The sequence below is a fragment of the Rana temporaria genome, chromosome 2 (genome assembly GCF_905171775.1).
Source record: "Rana temporaria chromosome 2, aRanTem1.1, whole genome shotgun sequence".
Lineage (NCBI taxonomy): Eukaryota > Metazoa > Chordata > Amphibia > Anura > Ranidae > Rana > Rana temporaria.
The window spans coordinates 291,910,121-291,930,764 of NC_053490.1; the positions used below are offsets into that span (position 1 = coordinate 291,910,121).

At 43.1% G+C, this 20,644-nt stretch overlaps 1 protein-coding gene across 1 annotated transcript in view; it reads left to right on the top strand.

The window, feature by feature from the left end:
• LOC120926916 (ephrin type-A receptor 7-like) overlaps nucleotides 1–20,644 on the top strand; it is a 456,597-nt gene that overhangs the window by 219,813 nt on the left and 216,140 nt on the right. The window contains exon 3 of the mRNA XM_040337215.1: nucleotides 10,722–10,846. Coding sequence (XP_040193149.1) covers nucleotides 10,722–10,846 — 125 coding nt within the window. The remainder of the gene's footprint in view (nucleotides 1–10,721; nucleotides 10,847–20,644) is intronic.

The window sequence follows — 20,644 nt, forward strand, 5'->3', positions numbered from 1 at the left end:
CTCCTACTATACCCAGTGATACACAGTACACCAAAATAGTATACAAAAAGTGCAGCACTAAAAAGGGAATTGAATATAGGACATAGGAGGAATATCACTGTACACATCTGATGTCACAGGAAAAGATCTAAACAGGAAACTAAAGACCCACAAATTGACTAGGCTCTAACTATGTGACCATCTGGCAAACTTTGGATGGTGGCGGATATAGTCACGGTTAATCTGGGTGAATCACCATATAAGCAATTATATGCCAGAGAGTATTGGCAAAGAGTAACTTTTTTTTAAATACTTTCTAATTTTTTGATATGTTGATTAATATGAAAATGTTTGTTTTTGGCACTTATCACAGCGGTGTTGAACTCTAATGTTTGGATATCATAATTTGTTTGCATACCTTTGTTATATCTGAGCACAAATAATATATGTACTGTATTGGTTAGCACAGCTACCTATAGATTTATTTGATGCACACTTCTACTTTGTAGTGAAGGCACTTTAGCTGCAGAAAACCACTTTTGGGCATATTTTTTTTTGATACACAATTTGTTTTGTGCCGGTGACAAACATTAAATAATTTCTATAATTATATGTCTACCACTAAAAAGTGAAATAATAATAAATGGTGCGCATTTACAAAACATGCAAAATGTGATCTAAGTCCATCTCAGTTAAATTGTGCAAATAATGATATTTCAAATTATATAAAAATAAACATCATATGAAGTGAACACATACTGTAAGTCCGAAAGAAAAGAAGAAGGGAAAGGTGATCATACCAAAGAAAAACAGAAAGCAAGTGTGGGTCTCAAAAGCCTTCAGATCGAAGTAAATCAGCACACCAAGCAAGCAGAGAGGTTACCAGAATAGAATGACCCCCAAATCAAGAGTGGTAAATAGCGCTTGATATAATACACCCAGGGCAATCACTGTGGCAGGATCGCCGCTTGCAGGCACCAACCGCATTGTTTCCATTGAGTGTTATTCTCACAATAGATTTCACTCGTACAAATAAGTTGGTTCAGTAAACAAGCATCATGAAGGAAAGGAAATACTCTCCATATTGAAGATCTAGAGGGTACAAAAGATTTATTCAGTGTATGCACTTACAGTTAAAGTGGTTGTAAAGCCTATGCATTTACGGGAAAAACCTTCTATGCTGCAATCTCTCCCCCTCCAGACACCCCCTTTTTACTTATCTGAGCCCGATACGATCCAGCGATGTGCACGAGCGCAGAGGCTCTTTCTCTTTATTGGACAGATTGACAGCAACAGGAGCCATTGACACAGGAGCAGGGGCAGGGCTGAATCCTGCTGCTTGTGTCAATGGACACAGCAGCAGGATTTAGGAGGGAGCCCACACAGGGTGCCCCCATGAAAAGTGTCTTTCCGTGGGGACACCCGATGAAGGGGAGGAGCCAGGAGCACCGGTGGTGCACCCCAGAAGAGGAGGATCTTGGCTGCTATGAGCAAGACCCTTGACCAGAGCAGGTAGGTATAACATGTTTGTTATTTTTATTTAAAATAAATTAAGGCTTACAAACACTTTAAAACACTTTAAAAGGAGATAAATATAATTATAATAACAATTTCAGCACTTCACTTTTCATCCATCACTTTGTATTTGTGCCATCTTCTAACTTGATTTTTACTTTTTTTTAACAAAGCTGAATGCTAAATAGTGACCATGCTAAAAAATATAAAAATTATACCATTTAACTAATCATGAATATAACTACCACAATCTATGTGAAAGGTGCCAAATTACATTGGCGTTACAGAATGCCCAGCTACTGCAGAAATATCCCCCTGATGTGCAAACAATCATATAATAAAACTGGATGCAATGTTTTACTACTATATGATTTTTTTCACAACAGGGTGTTATTTTTGTTGCAGTAGTTGGGCATTTTATACCTTCAATATAATTTGGCACTTTTCACATAGATTGTGGTCACTAAAATTATCACTCATTGATTGGTGTATTTATTTTAAATTTTGCCACATTTGCTATTTAATTCTGCATTTAGCTTTGTTCTAAGATTGTTTGAATATCAGGGGGTATTCTAGTTGCAACAGCTGGGGATTATTATAAGACTTAAAGAGCACAGGGTGAGTATAAATTGAATCTTTTCATCTATGCTAAAGGCCCATACATATGATCTGACTTTTTGCCAACAAACTTCAAAATGACTAGGTTTTTCAGAAAATCTGACTGTGTGTACGCTCCATCAGACAAACTTTATCGGTTTTCATCAAACAAATGTTCGCTCTGCAAACAGCAAAGTCCGATTGTGTGTACAGAAGTCCATCGGACTTAAGTCCAAAGTACAAACATGCATGCTCAGAACCAATGCAAAAGATCAACTAGCAATAGCAGAAGTTGCCCAAAGGGTGGCACTAAAGTGCAGAAAAACCACGTAGTACGTCAATTACGTCACTACGCTCATGTTTGTTGTTTGAAAAAGTCCTGCCGTGTGTATGCATACCAAGTACACGGCCAACGCCCTTCAAACAAAAATCAACAGAAAAGTTTATTTGAAGTCCGATTGTGTGTATGAGGCTTTAGATTGTGGGCATGCATTTTGCCTGCATGTGTAGTTTTCCTGTTGGTACATTGCATGATTCCTTCAAATCTTTGTCACTTCAACCACTTTAATTGTAAATCCTGTGATCCTGTTTGTCTTCTTGGTTTCAGCCTTTCTGAGTTTTTCTCCACCTTGAACTATGTTTTCAGAACTCTCTTTGGAACTAGTGTATCTGATTTATTCAAATACCTACTTGACACTGATTCCCCAGTGCTCGTGCATAGATCCTGCCACCTATGTGTCACATGCAGGCTCCAGGTTTCCCTCCCTTGGCTCCACACTGTCTTCTGTCCTTCCAGTGGGCAAAGCTTGACCTAGCTTCCCATGCTTAGCACTGCCAACAGATAAAGTACTGACTCTTGGCCACCAAGCATGGGGTTGCCTAGCCAGGGGATTGTAGCCCACCAAGTATTTAAAACCTGAGTGGAAGGCTGAGCGTGTATGCTGCCTCCCTGCTCCTTGTGGATAAGGATGCTGCCTGTGTGGACTTGTGCAGTGACCAAGCTGCACAGGATACCCAGGACCCTGTGATTTCTGGCCTTGGCATCCTGACTTGCCCCTCTGCCTGTGTGGATCTGCACTGCAGCCAGGTTACACAAGCCCTCCACCACCCCAGAACCCTGTGATATCCCCACCGGCCAGGTGCAACGGTTGACTTATGTTGCCTCCCTAGACATAAGGGCCTCCTGATCTCAGCCTGACCTTGCTGTCCTATGATCTGTGCCCTGAAATCTTCTACCCTCTAGTCTGCTGTATACCCCTCCTACAATGTGTTACTTGCATTGATCATTTAATGAAGCCAGGCCACATAAGACCTTCCTGATATGTCCCCCTCCTGCGCTGTGACACTAAACTCAATTTTTGCTGTATTCTGTTGCTGTTGGACATTCATTGTGCCTGGATTTTTCCCTTTCTTTTCCTGGACTTATTTCTTTGCTGTTCCATAAACTCTAGTCTGTATTAAAGTTGTTGTAAACCTCAAACATGGAATCTGAGAAAATCACATATATCTGCAGTGTTGTTTCTCTCTGGTGCTTCATTGCTCTGTTATCAGCATGAGTCACTTCTGAGAATTTTTCCAGACACATGAGATACATTTGTGTTGGGAGATGGGGGTAGCTCAGAATGGAACTCAGTTCTGCTGCTGTGTGAAGGTGGGTGTACTCCTTTCCTCCAATCAGCTCCCACACACTGTGACTGCAGTCTCTCTGCCCCCTCCTCTGTGCTCCGGAAAAAGGTAAAGAAATATTTTTAACATGATCTGCCCCTTGAAGGAGTGTAGACTGGTGAAGACTACAGATAAACAAGTAAAACCTATGTAGGAGTATTTGTTTAATCTCTTTTTTATCTGAGGTTGTTCACTTCACTGGGTATATGTAAGGGTTTATAACTACTTTAACCTTAGCTGTACCCCAGGCCACTATTACTGTAACTCAGCCCTTATTTGTTCTTTAGAGCTGCTTTGGGCTTCTGGACTTATTATTTGCTGTACTGTGTAGCTACCCCGGACTTATTCTTTGTTGTGCCCTATTACCCCCTGTGACCTTACCATTTGTCTGTCCTTGCAGGACCTGTGATTGTTGCCCTGTTGACTTACCATTTTGCCCAAAACCCTTAATAAAATAATTCTTTAGTCAAGGCACCTAAAACTCTGCCCTATCCTGCCCATTACTCATCACACTGTATATTTATACATGTATTTTTTCTTTCTCTACTGTCAGTCGCTCCTGGTTGACTTAGTTATCTCCTGAACTCTTAGGCCGCGTACACACGACCGGTCCATCCTATGAGAATGGTCCGACGGACCATTTTCATTGGTTCACCGCTGAAGCAGACCGATGGTCTGATGTGCGTACACACCATCAGTTAAAAAAAAAACGATCAGGTCAGAACGCGTGGACGTAAAACACACGACGTGCTAAAAAAAGTTCAATGCTTCCAAGCATGCGTCGACTTGATTCTGAGCATGCACGGGTTTTGAACCAATGTTTTTGTGTACTAACCATCGGTTTGGACCGATGGTCAGCTGTCCATCGGTTCGAGTTTAAAGCAAGTTCTCAAATTTTTGGCCGAAGGACAACAGACCGATGGGCCGTACACATGGTCGGTTTAGACCGATGAAACTGGACTTCAGGCCGTTTTCATCGGTTTGGACCGACCGTGTGTACGCGGCCTTACATGTAGTGTCTCAGCTACTTTAGGTTGTGTATTCGGACTTGAATAGGGCCTGTGTGAATATGCCTGTGTGCCTAGATCCTGTACCTAACCCGTAGCCTGCAATTCTGTTACCTTTAACCATCCAGCTTTTGATGATGGATCCTAACACTTCTGCACCAAGATCTCATAATGCTGAGATCTCAACTTCAAAGACTATTGATCTTGTATTTTCAGTCTACTGTTTTACCATGTCAGGATTAGAAGATAAAATGTGTTGCAGCACTTTTTCACTAATTCCATAAGTATTAATTTATAGATACTGTCACAGTTCTCAAATTAGCAAAGCTGGGTATTTGTTTATTGTTTACTTCTTAAATACGATTAACTTAGTCAATGCCTTTGCAGAATATAGAAGAGAAGATTAAATGCTTATTGAAAACAAACAGTTGCCAATATCTTCATAATGTATGCTAAGTACAGATTTATTGAGGATATATTTAACATCCTGTAAAAGACTATGCCATATATTGACATGTTTGTTCAATAAATTATGTTGTGTGGAGCCACAACATTTTATTTTTTCATGTGTGAACTTTGCAATGATATGCATAAGTTGCTTATATGCTTATTATATATAAATAGTGATGGACTTTTAAAGGTACCTGCACTTTAGCAGAGAAACTTATTCCATTCTTAACACATAAAAAAAAGCATCCTGCTGATGAGTAGGTATCACAAGATGTCTCTTATGACTTTTTATAGCCAGAAAATCTTCCTTTATTATAGTTTTACTTTGCAGGTCTGACATTCCTGACTTCAGATTAAGTACCTACTGTTATCACCCTATACCAGTGATGGCAAACCTTTTTGAACACAAAACCAATGTATTTATTTCAAAATGACAACACTGCAATTAATCCTGAATATGGAGGTTTTAGTTTAGAAAAAACAGTTGTCCAAACTAATGTTTTAGTTTAGCTTTATTCTGCATAAAGCTAAATATGACAATCAGACAGAAGCACAAATTGACAGATCAGATATGGGCAGTCCATCAGGTGATAGAAATGTTCTCAAAAGCCTATATGGCTATATATAAGTCTGTAGCTCAGGGCAAGACTCAGTGGGAGGTTGAAGTAGTCTCCAGGTAAAATGCAAGAGAGAAGAATATAGAGGCACTTCTAAGTGCAGACTAATAAAAAAAGTATTAATTAAACACATAATTGTAGGAGAGCAACTCACACTTTTATAGACAGATATTGGCATATAACATAGTCAAACGTCCTGTGGAACAACACGGTGCGCTGTACCACTGGTGACACCGCTCTGCTGGGTCTGGAGGCTGGCTGTTTGTGTAAAAGAATCCAGGAGAGAGGGCTGGAACACTGTTGGAGCACTGCATCAGGTGCAATGGCATCACTGGATGATCCACAGCGCATTTCTGAGCATGCCCACTGGCAATGGCCGATCAATGTGCGCTCCTTTGTCAAGCTATTCCAAGTTTCGGCTGCCAGGGGGTAGCGATCTGGCAACGTATGGCTTGAGTGCCCACAGAGAGGGCTCTGCGTGCCAGTTGTTGCATGCATGCCATAGGTTCACCATCGCTGCCCTATACAGTGACAATTTTTGATCATCAATAAGTCATTCTTATTGTACAGGGTGCTGACACCTGATCAGGGCTTAATACATTGACAGAAAAATTCAAGACATTTTCTTTAAAATAAAGGTCATTGCAAGGAAATTGTGGAAGCTGTTTTAGGCAGAGCTTTTGGTTGATGTAGAATTCCAGATTTAAATACATGTTACATAGTTTATTTTCTGAGCCAAACAACCAAACAATACTATTTAGGCTGTGTGCACATGGGTGTATTAAAGAACTCGTATTTACAAAGTATCTTTTTGCTAGGAGCTGGAAAAATCTTCCAGCATAAAAAAAAATGCTAATTTTGTTGCAAAATTATGTAAATTAACACATGTTTACAGGTGTATGGGATTTATGCGTGTATACACGTAAACTCTTTCTGTTGGCCAGAATATTAATTTATTTTGGCCACTGGGATTAATAACATGCATACATGTGCTTATGCTTGTATGTACATGACATATGCCTGTAATGGCGTGTAAATGCGACCATTTTTTTGTTGTAAAAAAAATAATTTTTAATGGTCTAGAAAAAAAACGATTTTTTTTCAACCCGATCGTTAAAACAGCCTTCCCTACACACGATCGTGAACAAAAATGCTCTAGCAAAGCGCGGTGACTAACAACACGTACGACGGCACTATAAAGGGGAAGTTCCATTCGAATGGCACCACCCTTGGGGCTTCTTTTGCTGATTTTGTGTTAGTAAAAGACGATTCGCGCTTTTCAGTCTGTTACGGCGTGATGAATGTTCTTACTCCATTACGAACGCTAGTTTTACCAGAACGAGCGCTCCCGTCTCATAACTTGCTTCTGAGCATGCACGTTTTTTTCACATCGTTAAAGCCCACACACGACCATTTTTTACGACGTTAAAAACGACAACGTTAAAAACGTTGTGAAAAACTTTCTAAATGTTCTAAATTTTTAATGGCCATTTTTTACATTATGAAAAATGCTCTGGAGCCCACACACGGTCGTTTTTAATGACATTAAAAAAGTCGTGTGTACGTGGCATAATAAGCTCCTCTTTGAATGCAGATTTGGGGCATGTTTTTCTTAATGCAACTGAACACAGCTCTAAGATATAAATCTAAATGCCTTAATGTGCATGGACGCATTGGCTGAAATAAAACTGCATTCAGAGACTGAAGCAAAAAAAGCATGAAAAATGCATCTAAAAATGCATCTAAAAGTGGCGTCTTGTTCTGCCAATGTGAATGTGGTCTTAAAGTGGTAGTAAACTCTGTACTACTACTTGTATCTACAGGCAAGCCTATAATAATGCCGCGTACACACAACCGTTTTTCATGACGTGAAAAATGCATTTTTTTTAAATGGTCATTAAAAACGATCGTGTAGTTTTTCACATTATTGTTTTTCACGTCGTGAAAAACGGTCGTGTGTAGGCTTTAACGACGTGAAAGAAGCAAATTATGAGACGGGAGCACTCGTTCTGTTAAAACTAGCGTTTGCAATGAAGATAGCACATTCGTCACGCTATAACAGACTGAAAAGCGCAAATCGTCTCTCACCAAACTTTTACTAACATGAAATCAGCAAAAGCAGCCCAATGGGTGGCGCCATCTGAATGGAATTTCCCCTTTATAGTGCTGTCGTACGTGTTGTATGTCACCGTACTTTGCTCGAGCATTTTTTTTTCACGATCGTGTGTATGCAAGGCAGGCTTGACAAGAATCATGACTAAAAAAACGTTGTTTTTTCTAGGACATTAAAAATGGTCATGTGTACGCGGCTAAATGGATGCCTGTAGGTACTGTGAATATATCCTAAATTTGCATAGTTTAGGAGATATTCAGAATGCATGCAGCCAATGACATCGCCAGCGCATGCTCTCTGAAGGTCTCTTCTTACAGTGCAAGATCTTGAGAGCCCTTGTGGTATACGACGGCTCCTGCCTAAATACGCGGGAGTGATGTCATCATTGCCCGGACATTCATGTCGGAGGCTGCGAACCTGGAATAAAGATAGGGGACAGTGGCGGCCTGTGCATTGTGGGAACATGGGCGCCGCCCCCCTATCTATGCACCCAGCTCCTTTCAGGATGCTGGACGCAGGGATTCCTATGGCGGGGTGGAAGGGGGTGTTTTTTTTAAGCACCTGATTAGAGCCAGAGGCTCTAATAGGCTTCATGAGAGAGTGCGCCTCGATCCCACCCAATTGTATGATGATAGCAAATACATGTTCGCTATTTTCACACTAAGGTTCCTCGATGCCAATCAGGAGGCAGGGCGTCAGACCTGTCTCCCTATTGGCCAAAGCGCCAGGCATTCCGATTAAATGCCTGGCACTTAGGAAGAGAAGCAGAGGAGGCAAGCGCTGGACTGGAGGAAGGATACCTTTGCCGCTGCTGCTTCTCTGGTGGAGACACAGGAGCCCTTGGAGAGGATACCCACAGCCTGACAGTAAGTGCCTGACCACCCGCTGGGCGGTCTGTCAGAGCCAAAAGCCACAAGCCACAAGTGGGGGTGATGCTGTCATAAGAGCTCAGTGCTGCAAGCAGGGCGGTACTGTCATCAGAGCCAGAGCCATGAGGGAAGTACTGTCATTAGAGCCATGATACGGGGGCTGTCATCAGAGCCGTGAGCGTGGGGGGTGCTGTCATCAGAGCCATGGGGAGGGTATGTACTGTCATTAGAGCCATGAGTTGGGGGGTATGTGCTGTCAGAGCTGCGAGTCGCATAAGTGAGTGGGGGGGGGGGGTCGGGGGTGCTATCTGAGCTGGGGGTCCTGTGCTGAGCTGTACCCTGATCTGTATACCCTGAGGCTGAGCTGTATACCCGGAGCTGTATACCCTTATCTGTGAGGCAAAGCTGTATACCCTGAGCTGTATACCGAGATTTGAGAGGCTGAGCTATATACCCTGAGATATATACCCTGATCTGTATAACAAGATCTGTGGGGCTAAGCTTTATACCCTGAGCTGTACACCGTGATCTGTGAGGCTATGCTGTATACCCTGATCTGTATACCCTGAGCTGTATACCCTGATCTGTGAGGGTAAGCTGAATTCCTTGAGCTGTATACCCTGAGCTGTGTACCCTTATCTGTGAGGCTTAGCTGTATACCCTGAGCTGTATACCCTGATATGTATACCCTGATTGGTATATCCTGATCTGTGAGTCTGAACTCTATACCCCGAGCTGTATACCCTGATCTGTATACTCTGAGCTGTATGACCTGATCTGTGATAATGAGCTGTATACCCTGAACTGTATACCCTGATCTGTGAGGCTGAGCTGTATACACTGATCTTTGGTGCTGAGCTGTATACCCTGATCTGTATACCCTGAGCTGTATACACTGATCTGTGAGGCTAGGCTGTACACTCTGAGCTGTATACCCTGAGCTGTATACATTGATCTGTGAGGCTAGGCTGTACACTCTGAGCTGCATACCCTGATCTGTATACACTGAGCTGTATATCCTGATCTGTGAGTCTGAACTGTATACCCCTGATCTGTATACTCTGAGCTGTATGCCCTGATCTGCCCTGATCTGTGATAATGACCTGTATACCCTGAGCTGTATACCCTGATCTGTGAGGCTGAGCTGTATACCCTGAGCTATGTACGCTGAACTGTTAGGCTGAGCTATATACTCTGTCCTGTGATGCAGGGGCTGTATACGTTGTCCTGTGATGCTAAGCTGTATACTTCTAACACTATGGGTGGAAGCAAGTGGAATACAGGGGACGGAGTAGGTGGATTATACAAGGGGTGGGTCTTATGAGAAGTGGGAGGGGTCAATCAGTAAGGGCAGGGTTTGGTGCCTCCATCCTTAACGTCACCAGCCGCCACAGATAGGGGAAGATGTCACTCATCTCAGAGGTGACATTGCGGTGCTGGAGGGCTTTGTTCTCAGCTAAGTCTATCATAATGTGCTAGTATGCCGTGCATACTAGCACATTATGACATTGCCTTTCAGGGAATTTTTTTTAATCACCTGCGGTGTACAACCGCTTTGAGGATAATTGAAACCTGGAATTCTAACTATTGACTAACTCGAACTATTGAAAACAAAAATGTGTGGTCAGGCCAATTACAGGCTGCTGTCTAATTGATTTCTATGGTTTACTAAATACTAGTCATCTCTGACTGTGTTGTTTGTCAGCTATAATATGTGCAATGACAGGCACTGGAAGCCTTACTGAGTTATATGCCAATATTATAAAACCTGATGAACAGATGTCTAAAAAGCATTAAAGGGAGATAGGTGAATTTTTTTTTGGTGTAATGCAGTCTTGCTTAAATGGATATTCTGTATAAGCACGTTTCATTTGCAACTTTGACTAATTTTCTGCTTTCATCTTTTTAGCCCTGTCTTTGATCACTGACATTCGGGCGGACAGAGTGGATCAAAAAAGCATCACGTTATCATGGCAGGAGCCAGCTTTCCCATTCATCAACAACACAGAGTATGAGATCAAGTACTATGAAAAGGTATTTTGAGCTTTTCTTATTTTCAGTGCCATTACTGCCCAAACAGTCTTTCTGCTAATACAACATAAAAGAAAATATTTTTTTGCAGGTTTAGAGGCTTGTAAGTATGTAGGTGATTGCAGCATTTCATAAAAGTCATACTTTCCCATAAAATACTCTGACGCTGGCACCCGTTTTATTCCTTCTCATTTCAGCTGCTTTTTATTTCATTTAAAAGTTTTGTAAAATAACTTTTTTCTTTTGCACTTTGTCCCATTGTGTTGTTAATTGTAAACTGTTTTGTTTCTAATGTATAACCATTTGACATAAGTGCGATGCTAAAGTTCATTATTAAACAGTATGGCAAATCATACCTTAAACTTTTTCCTTCAAGTTTTCTGCAGAGTGGGGTTGGGTAGAGCCTTTGTGAGGTTCTAAATCCTGTTAAAGTGGAGTTCCACCCTGTTTTTTTCCCCAAAAAAGAAAAAAAAATTGAAAAAAAAAAATTACACTCACCAGAAAGGGCGTTTGCTATGCGGAACTAGCTCTTCTGCCTCTTCCTCCACCGCGGTGGATCTTCTGCCTTGTCCTCCGTCGCGGTGTCTTCTGGTGAACGGGTCGTGCTTCCTTCTGGGAACTGTGTGTATCCCAGGAGGCAGCCGCCCATTCACAAAGCGCTGTGCGAGTCGCGCATGTGCAGTAGGAAACGGTCAGTGAAGCCGTAGTGAGGATGGAGGTGTCAGGACCGAGCGAACTTGGAGCTTCATTATAAAAAAATCATTGCAATTATTTTTTTATAATGAAGCTCCAAGATATGTATTTAACCACTTCAATACAGGGCTTTAAAACCCACCTCCATACCGGGCCTATTCTGGCACTTCTCTCCTACATGTACAAATCATCATTCTTTTGCTAGAAAATTACTCAGAACCCCCAAACATTATATATGTTTTTTTAGCAGACATCCTCCCCATGTTGAGGGCATGTAGCCTGGTACGGTTCAGGAGAGGGGGCGCACTCTGTCCCCCCCTCTTTTCTGCGGCCGGCCAGGTTAACGTGCTCGGATAAGGGGTCTGTTGTGGATTTTTGGGGTGGAGCGCCACGCCACGCCACGCCATTTTTTTTAAAAGAATTTGGGGTGGAGTTCCCCTTAAAATCCACACCAGACCTAAAGGGTTTGGAATGGATTTTTGGGGGGAACCCCACGTAATTTTTTTTTTTAATTGACGGTGGGGTTCCCCTTAATATCCATACCAGACCTGAAGGGCCTGGTAATTGAATTTGGGGGGACCCCCACGCTATTTTTTTTTTTTATGAATGAATCCTCTCTGAATTGCCGGGAGCCGACAATTCATTCTAGCCGCAAGTCCGGTTTTAAATGACTTTATTTCTTTCAGAAATGACACTTTGTGCAGTGACAGTTCTAAGTACTGGAAACATGCGCTTTTTCACATGCTAACTTTACACCCCCCCAGGCACTTTTATTGTTTCACTGTTAGCATTATTGAATTCACTGCTCCCGAAAAAACTGCAGTTTTTAAAACTTTGTTTTGCATTGATACATGTCCCCTGGGGCAGGACCCAGGTCCCCAAACACTTTTTAGGACAATACCTTGCATATTAGCCGTTAAAATTAGCACTTTAGATTTCAAACATTTGAGTCCCATAGACTTTAATAGGGTTCTAAAGTTCACACAAACGTTTGGAGTGTTCGCAAGTTCTGGTGCAAACCGAACAGGGGGGTGTTCGGCTCATCCCTACTGGTGACCATCTGGTCACCAGTCATCCCTATGCTTCAAATCCGGTGGACGGCGATCATCTCTCCGGGCCCCCGATGGGACGGGAGAGCCCGGAGAAGCACAGGATGGCGGTGGGAGGGGGGAATGTCCCCTCCCACCGCCTATAAGAATGATCAAGCGGCAGAACCACCACTATGATCGTTCTTACGGTGCGCAGGATCGTCACCGGAAGAAAATGATATCTGAATGGTGCCTCTAGGTGCAGGTATCATTCAGATATCACCGCACAAAGAACAGGACGTCATATGTCACCCACCCAGGATAACAGATCCCCTTTGGGCGTCATATGACAGCGTGCGGTTTTGAAGTGGTTAAATGTAAGGGTTACCATGGAGACCATAAATATTCCTTTAGGCTTCATGTACACGGGATGTTGTTCAACCTCTCCTGAACTAATTAACTTGACCACTAGAAACAGGTGTCTAAAAATGGCAATTTAGCTGCGTTTACATGCCCGCGTTTGCGTCTAGAAGCGTTTTTTTTTATTTTGTTAAAATGAAAAATGTCTGTAAATGAAACACTGCTAAATGCGAGTTACCGCGTTTAGCCACATTTAGCTGCATTTGTCACTTGAAATGCCTCTAAACACAGCCTCCGAACGAATTTTTTGGGGGTTCCAGAAAAAGCCTCTAAACTCAAATGCCTAGAAACAAGTTTAAACTACCCTGTGTACATGTACTGATAATATAACATATAGGATGTAAAATGCTCCAGATCCAAAGCCATACAATCTGAGTGCACTGAGTTTACAGAGAAATATAAAATGCTAATAAATATGTTACAGTATGGTAGTAACTCAAACTTGTTACACTCTGGTGACTCACTGGACATTACAATATTGCTGGAGAAAGGAAATATCCAGTAAACTACTAAATTGAACATATGGAATTTATTTCAGATACTACTAACATGAAATATTGTAGACTTGTTTGTGTCTTCATTCTTAAGCATCTACAAGAAAATAGCTAGAAGCAAGGCTACTGAAAACACAAGTGTCAATTTGCTGTACCGTGCTACGTTAAAATGAATTTCAGTGTGGTAGGAAACATACTGTGTAGTGTAGCCACCTTTATTTACTACTGTATTCTGCTACATTACCTTGAATTACATTGTGAGAGGTTTCAGATTATTGTAAACCACCCTATGTGTTCACAGTGCATAGACCCAACAGTCCTTTTAGGAACTACGCGCCTGATTCTCAAAAGAGATACGCAGACTTAACTGATGTTCAGCCTGCGTATCCCTGTGCCTAACTTTGGAAACGATTCTCAAAAGGCTTTTTCCAAAGTTAGGCAGAAAATCTGACAGGTGTAAGACACTTACACGGTCAGATTTTAGGATGCAGTACCGCATCCGCCACTGGGGGCATTCCTCATTGAAATGCAGCTTTGCGTATGCAAATGAGGACTTAAGCAGATTTTCAAAGCATTTCAGCACTTTGATTTCTGCGTAAGTTCCGAATTTGCCTGCGCAAAACTAGGGCTGGTTTTATAATGTGGAAAGTTAGTCACACATTGTAAAGGCCCATTCCAGCGACGGCATTTGGTATGCATTCCTGAGGGAGAACTCCACGGCAATTTTTAAATTCAAAACCGCCATGGGTTCCCCCCCAGGAGCATACCAGGCCCTTAAAAAGCACTGCGGCCGGTCAGGAAGGGAGTGGGGAGGAGCGAGCGCCCCCCCCCCCTCCTGAGCCGTGCCAGGCCGCATGCCCTCAACATGGGGGGGTTGGGTGCTCTGGGGCAGGGGGGCGCACTGCGGGCCCCCCCACCCCAGAGCACCCTGTCCCCATGTTGATGAGGACAGGACCTCTTCCCGACAACCCTTGCCGTTGGTTGTCGGGGTCTGCGGGCGGGGGCTTATCGGAATCTGGGAGTCCCCTTTAATAAGGGGGCCCCCAGATACCGGCCCCCCACCCTAAGTGAATGGATATGGGGTACATCGTACCCCTACCCATTCACCTGGAGGCAAAAAGTAAAAGTTAGTAAACACACAATACAAGGCTTTTTAAAATAATTTATTATTCTGCTCCGGATGCCCCCCCTGTCTTCTTTATTAGCTCTATTAGCAGGGGGGGCTTCTTCTTCCACTCTCCGGGGGGGTTTCTTCTTTCGCTCTCCGGGGGGGGCTTCTCCGCTCTCCGGGGGGCTTCTTCCATCTTCTCCCCTCTTCCGCTGTTGACTCGGCGAACCCCGGTTCTTCTGCAGCTGTCCGGTGCCTTCTTCTTCAGCGCTGGCTGCCTGCTATGTTTGTGTGTTAGCTCAATTAGTAACAGGCAGCCGGCACGGTCTTCTGTGACGTCAGGTTCTTCTTCTCCCCTCTTCCGATGTTGCCTCGTCGCTTCTTGTCGCTGTAATGATGGAAGCGCGCCTTGAATCCCATTTATATAGGCATCACCGTCCCATCATGCTCCGGCAGGTACCCACGTGGTGGGTGCACGTGGGTAGGCACCCACCACGTGGGTACCTACCGGAGCATGATGGGACGGTGATGCCTATATAAATGGGATGCAAGGCGCGCTTCCATTATTACAGCGACAACAGGCGACGAGTCAACATCGGAAGAGGGGAGAAGAACAGAAGACCCTGACGTCACAGAAGACCGCGCCGGCTGCCTGTTACTAATTGAGCTAACACACAAACATAGCAGGCAGCCAGCGCTGAAGAAGAAGGCACCGGACATCTGCAGAAGAACCGGGGTTCGCCGAGTCAACAGCGGAAGAGGGGAGAAGATGGAAGAAGCCCCCCGGAGAGCGGAGAAGCCCCCCCCGGAGAGCGGAAGAAGAAACCCCCCCCGGAGAGTGGAAGAAGACCCCCGGAGAGTGGAAGACCCCCGGAGAGCGGAAGAAGAAGCCCCCCCTGCTAATAGAGCTAATAAAGAAGACAGGGGGGGCATCCGGAGCAGAATAATAAATTATTTTAAAAAGCCTTGTGTTGTGTGTTTACTAACTTTTACTTTTTGCCTCCAGGTGAATGGATAGGGGTACGATGTACCCCATATCCATTCACTTAGGGTGGGGGGCCGGTATCTGGGGGCCCCCTTATTTGAGGGGACTCCCAGATTCCGATAAGCCCCCGCCCGCAGACCCCGACAACCAACGGCAAGGGTTGTCGGGAAGAGGTCCTGTCCTCATCAACATGGGGACAGGGTGCTCTGGGGTGGGGGGGCCCGCAGTGCGCCCCCCTGCCCCAGAGCACCCAACCCCCCCATGTTGAGGGCATGCAGCCTGGCACGGCTCAGGAGGGGGGGGCGCTCGCTCGTCCCCACTCCCTTCCTGACCGGCCGGGTAGTGTGCTTTGGATACGGGTCTGGTATGGATTGTAGGGGGACCCCCTACGTCGATTTTTCGGCGGAGGGGGGGTCTCCTTACAACCCATACCAGACCTAAGGGCCTGGTATGCTCCTGGGGGGGGAACCCATGCCGGTTATGAATTTAAAAATTGCCGTGGAGTTCTCCCTCGGGAATGCATACCAAATGCCGTCGCTGGAATGGGCCTTTACAATGTGTGACTAACTTTCCACATTATAAAACCAGCCCTAGTTTTGCGCAGGCAAATTCGGAACTTACGCAGAAATCACAGTGATGAAATGCTTTGAAAATCTGCTTAAGTCCTCATTTGCATACGCAAAGCTGCATTTCAATGAGAAATGCCCCCAGTGGCGGATGCGGTACTGCATCCTAAAATCTGACCGTGTAAGTGTCTTACACATGTCAGATTTTCTGCCTAACTTTGGAAAAAGCCTTTTGAGAATCGTTTCCAAAGTTAGGCACAGGGATACGCAGGCTGAACAGCAGTTAAGTCTGCGTATCTCTTTTGAGAATCAGGCCCAAAGTTTTTCCAACTTCATCATTAAAAACGACGTTGCCCACACACCATCGTTTTTGAAAAATTATGAACAAAACGCGGTGACGTACAACACGTTATGGCTGATGTTTGGAATTTAGCATTTTAAGGCTGAGGTTTAATATTGTAGGTTTTCTTTTCAGGTATACTTTATTTAAAATGTGTTTTTTTAGGCACAATGGGGCAGATCCACAAAGAAGTTACGCTGGCGTATCTATTGATACGCCACGTAACTTCTAGTTTTCTCCGGGATATCTTTGTTTTGTATCCACAAAACAAGATACGCCTGAAGCTGTGCTAGATCCGACTGGCGTACGTCTTAGTACACCGTCGGATCTAAGGTGCATATTTCCGCTGGCCGCTAGGTGGCGTTTCCGTCGATTTCCACATCGAGTATGCAAATTAGCTAGATACGGCGATCCACGAACGTACGTCCGGCCGGCGAATTTTTTTACGTTGTTTCCGTAAGGCTTTTTTCGGCATATAGTTACCCCTGCTATATGAGGCGTATCCTATGTTAAGTATGGCCGTCGTTCCCGCGTCAAATTTTGAATTTTTTAGGTAGTTTGCGTAAGTCGTTCGCGAATAGGGCTTTGCGTAGAATGACGTTCGCATCGTAAGCATTGGCTTGTTGCGGGTTAATTTCGAGCATGCACACTGGGATACCCCCACGGACGGCACATGCGCCGTTAAAAAAAAGCGTCATTTACGTTGGGTCAAGATGTATTTACATAAAACACGCCCCATCACATCCATTTGAATTGCGCGCCCTTACGCCGCCGTAACTTACGGCGCAAATTCTTTGAGGATAAGGAAAATACGCTGAAAGTTACAGCGGCATAGTGTATCAGAGATACGCTACGCCGGACGCAACAATGCGCCAGGCTACGTGGATCTGGCCCAATGTATTTCAAATTAATTTAGACACAATTTGTTTAAAGATGTTTGGTGTTTCTTCTGTTTAGAATATGTCAAAATGATTATTATTATTTTTTTAATATTGTGTATGAAATGAGTACAATACTTTTCTATTTTGTGAGCTTTTACTTAAAAGCAGGCTGATGTACCTACTGTTCAAAATGCAGACTACTGACAGTGCTCAAATATCCTCTATGTAGTCAAAACAACAGTTTACTGTTTTTTTTCCTGTGAAATAATTATTCTCAAACGTTCATATCCACATTAAAGCTGTCTGGTGTCTCCCTATTAAAAGCACCATAGTAACAGTTCTTAAATACTCTATGGAGTCAGCACAATAATTTGCAGGCTTTATTGTGTAGAATAATACATGGGAATGCCTATACCTACCCCCCCCCCGAATACCATAACTTATATACCTATTTAAATAACTCAAACCACTACTTTTTGCAAAAAATTGGCGGCAGCACCTGTATTGGTGTATTCAAATCAATAAATAAATAATAATCATATTCAAATAATTTTATTGCTTCATAAAATGCTTACACTTCAAACAATCAACTTAAAACAGCTCATACAGAATATTTATAACCAAAGTCCCCCTCCCCCTACAATCACATAGGGTGACAGACCACATAATCGTGCTTAGCGACGGGGGGGGGGGGCTTGTTGCACCTTCACTGCCTGGCTGGGGACTGGGACTGGCTGGATAACATCTGTGAGAGGGTCCTATATATAATAAGCCCCTTTCAATAACATTCCACAGTGGTCACATGACCATCTGGGAAATTCCCAATAGCCTTGAGACCGTTAATCCTGCCCCCAGGCTGCATTTGAAATTCTCTTAAAGGGACATTGCCCCAAATACATCAACTTGTACATATCCTTACCTATTTATTTAATTAATTATATTTATTTATTTCTTAGGGGAGGGGTGACTGCATGCCGATGCTGTCAGGCTCAAAGCCTTAAGACCTCCTAGGTCATTCTAAGGATTTGGGGATTTAAAGCCAGGTGTTATATTCTGTTCAATTTGCACCTTAGTACCAGTACTTAAATGTGTAAAGACACTCTACAATGATTTAGTGTTTTTTTTTCTGTGAAATAAACACACTCAAATGTTGATATTTTTTTTTGAATAAAGGCAAACTGTTGTCCCTATTTTTAAAACATTGGTTTGTGCATTGGTCCAAATCATTTGGTGGAGGGGGGATTATGGTGTGGAGTTGTTTTTCAGGGGTTGGGCTTGGCCCCTTAGTTCCAGTGAAGGTAACTTAGTGCCAGTTCAATGCTTCCACGCATGCGTCAAAGTCATTCGACGCATGCGAGGGATGACGGGCGCTCGGACATGTACAGTAGGTCTGTACAGACGACCGAACATGTCCGAGCGGACAGGATTCCTGCGGGCTGTTTCTAAACAAGTTTGGAAATATTTGCCCGCTGGGAAAAGGCCTACACACGACCGAACATGTCTGCTGAAACTGGTCCGCGGACCAGTTTCAGCAGACATGTTCGGTCGTGTGTACAGGGCCATAAGGTGTCAGCATACCAAGACATTTTGGACAATTCCCTGCCAGTGCCATTTATACAGTGATCAGTGCATTCTTATAGCACTGATCACTGTATTGGTGTCACTGGTCACTAAAAAGTGTCACTAATGGTCAGATGTGTCTGCTGCAATGTCGCAGTCCCACTAAAAATCGCTCATTACTAGTAAAAACAATAAAAAATATTAAAAGTCCCTAAATCTTTCCCCTATTCTGTAGACGTTATAACTTTTGCGCAAACCAATCAATATACACTTATTGGGATTTTTACCTAAAATATGTAGCAGAATACAGATTGGTCTAAACTGATGAATGATTATTTTTTTTTTTGGATATGTATTATAGCAGAAAGTAAAATATACATATATATATATATATATATATATATATATATATATATATATATATATATATGGGGCCAAATTCTCAAAAATGGTGCGTAACTTAACTTTAGGGAGTTAAGTTACAGTGCCGCAATTTTCCGAAATTAAGTACCGATTCTCAAAGCACTTACCCGGAAAATTGCGGCAGCGCAACTTAACTCCGTCCGTCGCAAGGCGTTCCTAGTTTAAATGGGCGATTCCCATTTAAATTAGCCGCGCTCCCGCGCCGGACGTACTGCGCATGCGTGTGACGTCATTTTTCCCGACGGGCAGCGCGCGTAACTTAAAAGCTTTGTGGATCTGCTTAAGTCCTCATTTGCATACGCAAAGCGGCATTTCAATGAGAAATGCCCCCAGCGGCGGATGCGGTACTGCATCCTAAGATCTGACAGTGTAAGTGTCTTACAGATGTCAGATCTTCTGCCTAACTTTGGAAAAATCCTTTTGAGGATCGTTTCCAAAGTCAGGCACAGGGATACGCAGGCTGAACAGCAGTTCCGCCTGCGTATCTCCTTTGAAGATTTGGCCCATATTTTCCAAATTGGCAGTCTTTTTTTGATTATAGCGCAAAAAAAAAAAACACAGAGATGAGCAAATAGCACTAAAAGAAAGCTCTATTTGTGGGGAAAAAAGGACATCAATTGTGTTTGGGTACAATGTCGCACGACCGTGTAATTTTCAGTTTAAGCGATGCCGTGCTGTATCACAAAAAATGGCATGGTCATTAAGGGGGTAAATCCTTCTGGTGCTGAAGTGGTTAAAGTGAAAATAATTACAAACACACTTCTACACACTTTTTTTTATTTTGTTATTTGTGATATATGTATAACACCCAGTAAATAAACAGTTCCAATATTGCAATAAAGTCCAACATGATGGTAATGTATGAAATTACAGTATGTAGTGCTTCAAAGTAAAAAGCTTTGACCTTTCCACCAAGCACAGAAGAGATTATTAATAGCTTACCAGAATACCATGACCCTGTGAATATGAGTGGTCATGGAAAGCATGTGCGTATATCTCCAAGCTTCTTCACTCCTTAGCATTGTGCGGGGTAGCTGCAGGAATCCACTCTAAGGTAAATATCTGTATTGAAAATAGAAAAGCCTGCAATAGTGTAAAACCTATTAAAAGCATGTTTTATTTTATATATATATATATATATGTGTATATATTTATATATATATATATATATATATATATATATATATATATATATATATATATACACACACAGGGCACACTGTAATCACTGTATGCGTCATCGATTCCCCCTACTGCCCGACCTCCCCAGTGCTCCTCCCCCATCCTCCGCAGCACTACCGCC